We start from the raw sequence: 7,354 nt of genomic DNA, 5'->3' as shown, positions 1-7,354 counted from the left end.
GAGTACTGCTTTGTGAGCCTGGTGCCCTCAGAAGTCAGAGAGACTCAGAACCTTTGGAACTGGAGTTACACATGGTTGTGAGCTACCACGTGGATGCTGGGAACTGAACTCAAATCCTTCAGAAAATCAGTCAATGCTCTTAACTGTTGAGCTATCTCTCCTTAATTCTTTGTGGCTGTTTCTGTACTTCTTGCTTGCCTTGATCAGTTTTTGATCCATATTTAAAATCATTGAAATACTTTATGTTCCTACAAGCTGAATTGTGGATATCCTGAATCATTGGTCTGCATGTCCTGACCTTGTATATCTGACTTTCCAGCTCTTAGTATTTTAAGTTTAAAATGTAGAGATCCTAGAGCACAAACTCAGAATATTTCTGAAGTTTATTTATTTGTTAAATTTAAGATATTTCCAGTTGAGCAAAATTTGAGGGAGTTTGCCACCAACAGATCTTCGCTAAGCAGACTCTAATATATATATTCATAAACAAGAAAATAATCCTGTAAGTGTTCTACATAAATAGCTCAGATGGTTGTGGTGAGTGTGACATAAATGAGTAAATTATACAGTACTCAAACTGATAAGGTTGTTTGTTTAAATAAAGAAGAATCTACATGAGACAAAGTTCTTCCTTTGCAATAGAGACTGTAGGACTTGAGAGCTGGCCAGTGGGCAGCAGGAGTTCTCTGCTGATTCCTTAACCTTCTTGATGTTTCATGCAAGAAATGTCTGCAGAGTTATATTAGCATTCATCTCAAGTTGCTAGTGAGGACAGATGCAGATCTGCCTACAAATGGAGAAAGCTTGTTAGTTTCTTATCACAGTAAGTGTATCCTAAGGACTGTGTTGAAGGACACAGACTAATGACTTTTCTAACTGTACTGCAAAACATTGTTTGCAGAGGTAAATCTATAAGACAAGTTCAGAGGAACCCTTCTTTCACCAGTAACTAATATCTGATTTATAATGCTATGATATTCACTTCACATCTCAATAAAACTCAATCCTGGCTAAACTAGGTTAACAATCTGTTCTGTGTCCATAAATATGAAGTAGCATTGCTTGAATGTATAAAGATAAATAATATAAATATATTTTATATAAACATATAAGGTATAAATTAAAGGTGTAGAAAGTAGGGTGTTTCTCCCTTGGATGGTGTTTGCCTAGTATACACAAAGCCTTGAGTTCAATTCCCAGCATTACATACCCGGGCATGGAGTTGCATGCCTGTAATCCTAGCACTTAGGATGTGGAGGCAGGAGGCTCATAAGTTCAAAGTCATCCTCAGCTACATGAAGAGATGATATGGAATTTAATCCACAAAAGACAAGTGAGTCAAGACTGAGAACTAAGCATTAGTATTTTTGAGTATTTTGAGTCAGGTGTTCTGATATCTGCCTATAACTTCAACAATGGCAGGGTGCAAAGACAGGAGGATTCACAGAGCTCACTGGCCAGCCAGTTGAAAGAGTCAGTTTTAGGTTCATGACTTGGAAACATCCTAGTGAAATGGACGTTTCCATGTCCTGGCTGCCTATTTCCAAATAAACACTCTGAGGCTTATATTAATTGTAAGTGCTTGGCCAATAGCTTAGGCTTATTACTAGCTCTTACATTTTTAAGTTCATCCATATTCCTTATTTACTCTCTGCCACATGGTGGTACCTTCATCTCCTGCTCCCTCTGTATCTGGCTAGTGACTCCTGATTCCACCCTTCTCCTTCCCATTATCCTTAGAAGGTGCAAGAGAGATACCACCACATAGATCAATATAAATGGGTTAATTTAATTTGTAAGAGCTAGTGGGACAAGCCTTAGCTATGGCTGAGCTTTCATAATTAATAAGAAGTCTCCGTGTCAATTTGAAAGTTGGCTGACAGGACAGAGAAACACTTGCTACATAAGGTGTACAATGTGGAGGCTAATATATCCACATAGGGCCTGAGAAAGCTGTCTCTTAGGTGGAGGCATGACTCTTTTAAGAGGCCTTGCTGTGCAGCAGAGCCCTTGAACAGCCAGCATGCTAGGTAAAAATGCCCGTCGTATCGTGGATACAACAGCTTCACAGAGCTGTCGTGGTAAGCACACCAGCACTGAGGCTAGGCTTTTGGAGGACTGAGGAGGGAGTAGAGCTAGCTGTCAGGATCTCGGGACAGCTGTCATGGCCATTTAAGGTTTATCTAGCAGTCAGAGAAGGCTGCAGGTGCACAGTAAGGTGGTCCAGACAAAGAAAACCTCTAAACGGATACAGTGAAAAAGTGGGTATAGACAGTCATAGAAAAAGATGGTTCAAAAGTAATAAAGTGAAGTCTTTAAAGAGAGAGTAAATGACATAAGAAGAATAAGCCACATAACGATGAAAAATACACAGGGGGTCTGGATCCTATATGGTGCTTTGTTGACTTTGAATTTTTTAAGTTCTAATATACAAAAACCAACAGCTGCTCAAAGACATTGGATTATGGAAACTGCTAAATTAAGCCAACCTATATATTTTAAAAATGTCTTAACTTCAAAATGAAAGTCAGAAAATATGTTGCATTGGGGAAGAAGTTATGCCTTTGTTTCCACAGGAAACAAAAAGTTATGTTTCTCCTCAAAATTAATAAAGATCAGATTTGATTGTGAGATATCTCCTGAAAAATATTGGCTGCAGATATTAAAAAGAGAAACCAAGAAAGACTACAGGACAGGTGACATAAATGCTGATTCCTTGACTCAGGAACAGCTCTGAAACTGGATGAGACATGATAAATCTTGTTGGCTACAGAGTCCTCATGACTTACTATTGCATGCCATCCTTTCATATGGATGGATAAAATATTACAGTTTGGTTATATTATCCAAACAGACTTATAAAGCTGACAGATGTTTTTTACCTGCTCAAACATAAAACGAAAAGTCTTTAGCTGGCATGCGCACACTGCATATTCCATACTTATGTTAAAGAAGATATATGTGGGTCGTCTTCCTTCCTTGCTGTGAGTGTTTCTCAGAGATCTGTGACTCGGTCCTGCTGATAGCAAGATGTCTTCAGGAAATGCAAAAATTGGGTATCCTGCCCCCAACTTCAAAGCCACAGCTGTTATGCCAGATGGACAATTCAAAGATATCAGCCTAAGTGAATACAAAGGAAAATATGTCGTATTCTTCTTTTATCCTCTTGATTTTACTTTTGTGTGCCGCACTGAGATCATTGCTTTCAGTGATAGGGCAGAAGAATTTAAGAAACTCAATTGCCAAGTTATTGGAGCATCTGTGGATTCTCACTTCTGTCATCTGGCATGGATTAATACACCCAAGAAACAAGGAGAATTGGGACCCATGAACATTCCTTTGGTATCAGATCCCAAGCGTACCATTGCTCAGGATTATGGAATCTTAAAAGCTGATGAAGGTATCGCTTTCAGGGGCCTCTTTATTGATGATAAAGGTATCCTTCGACAGATCACTATAAATGATCTTCCTGTTGGCCGCTCTGTGGATGAGATTCTGAGACTAGTGCAGGCCTTCCAGGACACTGACAAGCATGGTGAAGTGTGCCCTGCTGGCTGGAAACCTGATGTCTGAAAGAGCAAAGAATATTTCTCTAAGCAGAAGTGAGCACTGGTCCATTTTTTTTGCCAGGCTGCATTGGTCAGCCAGAAGAAAATTTCTTGTACTCTATTCATGCTTAAACAAAATGTGGTGTGATTCAAGACATCCCTTTCCTACAATACTGGGGGCGGTTAGCCTTTCTTCCACTATTGGGAATAACCTGAGGTTTGTTGTGAGTTGCAAAAATCAACCTGTTGTTCTTTTTTTTAGTATCTATTAAACTTGATCTCTGAGGGAAAAAAAAGAAGATATATGTGTTACTTTGAAAAGTTTGTGTATTTTCAGACAAAAAGGACTGGACATCAATGAAGACAAAACAAGCAGCCCAGGTGATCCAGCCTCTCAGATGCCTCCGTGGCAGTTTCCTTAAAATAAGCTGCTAACTGAGAGTGTCCAGACTCACAGACTACTCTAGTCAGGACTTCACATAAATCTTGCACTTTCCCATTACACAGAGACTGGATGACAAATATTACAGCTAATTCTCCCAGGACTTGACCATTGTTTCAATCTTCTCAGGGTTTCCTTAGGATGCCTTAGCACCCAGACAAGAGAAAGTAATTTTAAAAATACAATACCCACATTCCCAAGAGGTGGAATGGGTGGTTTTGGTCATTCAGTGGATTATAAATGTTTATGATCATTTAGGGGGGGGTTGGTTACAAGTTGTTACTGGTCATGGTAAGGGAGGAAACTAAGCAAGGGAGGTTGAATTCAAGGATCTCTTTCTGAAAATAAAAAGGGGGTATATAGGAATGAAAGGATAAAAGGGTAGATTATTGAATCTACTTTTAACTAAAAAGCAATTATTAATCTCAAATATTTTACATTGATTTGGATTTTTGTATACTGATACAAATTTAAGAGTATTTTTGTTAGAACATAGTCTACACATGTTTTTATTCTGATTTAAGATATTTTTGTATACTAATATAAATTTAAGGTTATTTTTGTTATACTGTATATATGTTTCTATTATTGTTTAAGGAATACCTGTGAAGCTCATTTAAAAATGTAAAGTTCCAGACCTTGAAAGTTACTTAGGATAATTAAGAAATGCAGGTTAGTACTCAGTCATCTATAGTCATTGTAGTCTTAGTCTAACAAACTTGGAGACTTATTAAATATGTTTTCAAGGTGAAACAGAGACATATTTTAGATAGATGGGTGATATTCAAAACACCAGATACTTACAGAACATGGCATTTAAGATGTTTGGATAACCGAAGGCTTTTCATGAGAGTGAAATACATCTGCTTCTGGCAGCACCAACCTACTTCAAAAAAGGATGATGGGCATTGAAGAACCACCATATAAAGTTTGCTTTATTGTGGCAAAGTTAGACACTGAGCAAGAAACTGCCTTTGCCTCAACTACTGACAATATGCTGGCCAAACTGAACAAGCAGAACACAAAAGAAGGCAACTGCCAAACTTTGCCAAGACAAGGTAGGACAGTCCTTCAAATTCCTGCTTCACAGAAAAGTCTGTCGGATATTCTAGGCCTATAAGCTGAAGATGAATGCCCCAATGTTGCAAAGGAACCTTGGGGTGACTGTCCAGGCAACCAGCTATTTCTGTCATTTTTGTAGTTTTGCAGGTTGTTTGCTCTACACTTCCTATTTACTCAGGTAATATTTTATCCTTCTCAGGTCTCTGATGGAGTTGAAGATAAGATACTTATAGTCACAGTTTTCCTTGTTGCCAAATTCAGAAAAGCAAATTACATAAGAGATATAAAGTATATAAGGTTGAAAGATATAAAAACTTAAATAGTTTATCTAAGAAAATGTTTTAAGGTCTAAAAAGATAGTTTGGTGTTGTTAATACAAGTTAGGGTAGAAAGTGAATTAGGTACAAAACTTTTGACTCACCAAGAAGATAGGATAGATAATAGAATATTTTGTCTAAATTTGCCAAATACAGATGGACTGGACATTGTAAACGTAATTCTTCCTGATAATTGTTTTTACTGTATATAGTTTTACTATGTTAGAGTTAAAACTTTTCCTTTTTATTTAGAGAAAGGGGGGAGAATATTGTAAGATTTTGTACACTGTGTGAAAATGGGTTGCTGTGTGTATTAAAAAGCTGAATGACCAATAGCTAGATAGGGGATATAGGCAGAACTTCTGGGCAAAGAGAGAAAGTAGGAAGAAGAATCTAGGTGCAAGAGGGAGATTCTAGGAGACAGAGAGAAGAAACAGGTGGTGCAAGATGGAAGAGAGGTAACACCACACAATAGAACACAGATTATTATAAATGGGTTCATTTAAGTTATAAGAGCTAGTGGGATAAGCCTAAGCTATAGGTTAAGCTTTCATAATTAATAAGATGTCTTTGTGTCATTATTTGGGAGCTAACTGACTGGACAGAGAAAGACTCACTACAAGAAGGCATATTAGGGTTCTCCTGATGACAGAACTGAGAGAATGAATACGTGTTCAAAAGGATAACTGTTATTTATTAATAAATAATGAAGAATAATTCTTTATTATGACTTATTAGATTGGCTTGCATGATATGGTCTGGGAAGTCACTAATGGCTGTCTCACACTGGGGAGACAGAGATCTCATAGAAGCTCAGTCTCTGAGAGTGGGCACCTCAGAAGCATCAATCTTGCTCTAAAGGCTGAGAGGATCCTAGAGAGCTGCCAGTCTTCAATCTGTGTTGGAAGATGGAAGAAGCTAGATTCTGATATCAGCCAAGGAATGAAGCTGATGCAGCAGTAGAGTAGATGAACTTGTCAGTGAGAATGAAGACTGGAAGGTGAAAGCAAACCTTCGTTCTTCCATCTGACTTCTCCTATGTGGGCCTTCCCACTCCAAATGGCCTGACAGAGAAAACTCTGCACACGTGTGCCCAGAGGCTTGCCATTTAGCTGCTCCAGATACAGGCAAGTTGACCACCCAGATTAATCATCACAGGAAGTAACAGTGAGGGTATGGTTTAAATGTAAATATCATGCCTACTACGCTCATGTCCTGGGTTCAATCCCAAGCATCACACAAAGAAAATGATACAGGATCGATTCACAGAGCATCACAGACAAGACGGGGTGCAAACTCTTTTTCTCTGATCTAAAGCTTTTGGGGGTGAGTATTTTAAAAACTAACAATAAGATTATGTGCCTTGTTCTGCCCTTAAAACATACCTTGTGGAAGGCAAAGTCAGCCATTGCTTGGGTCACAGAAAATGTCATGGTTCTTAATCTTGCCACAGGCTTTTTAAAGCAGCTAACTTGAAATGTGCAATGTAGCTGGCAAAGCAGGCTAGGAATATTTCTAGAAAATCACCTGGGAAAATCTGCTGTCCAACAGGAAAGCTTGCTTAGCACATATCGGAGGGAATGGTGGCCAATTATGCTCCCAAAATGAACTGCCTGCTGATTCCTGTCCATTGCTTAAACAAACTTCCTTTCTGTTTTATTTTCCATAATGTGACCATTCTGGGCCACCACAAGCTGGGTTCGTTCAGACCGCATTGAACTTCGCACATGGGAGAAAAAAAGAGATCAGTTATTAATCTAGGTCCATGTAGGAAAGAGACGGGCTATTTTTGCTTCTAAAAGCTTTAAGGGGAAAAAACTAACTTAACTCCTTGGAGCATCTCTGTAGGTTTGCAGGAAGCTCAGCTAGAGCAGAGAAGGGCAACCAAAGGTGAGCTCATGTCCCAGGCATGAGGAAGAGCTCTAAAGACTTCCTGGGTTTAAAACCCAGATGTCATGAAATGCGCTGCCATTCTAGCACTCAGA

General features: G+C 38.7%; 1 protein-coding gene across 1 annotated transcript; it reads left to right on the top strand.

The window, feature by feature from the left end:
• The first annotated feature begins 2,971 nt into the window (after window positions 1–2,971).
• Window positions 2,972–3,573, top strand: LOC114695066 (peroxiredoxin-1-like). Its single transcript, XM_037203451.1, has one exon. The coding sequence runs from the start codon at window positions 3,031–3,033 to the stop codon at window positions 3,571–3,573; it is 543 nt and encodes a 180-aa protein (XP_037059346.1). The 5' UTR covers window positions 2,972–3,030.
• Window positions 3,574–7,354: the final 3,781 nt, after the last annotated feature.

Source organism: Peromyscus leucopus, chromosome 3 (genome assembly GCF_004664715.2).
Source record: "Peromyscus leucopus breed LL Stock chromosome 3, UCI_PerLeu_2.1, whole genome shotgun sequence".
In the NCBI taxonomy this organism is placed as follows: Eukaryota; Metazoa; Chordata; class Mammalia; order Rodentia; family Cricetidae; genus Peromyscus; species Peromyscus leucopus.
This window is presented reverse-complemented; position numbering and strand designations above follow the sequence as displayed.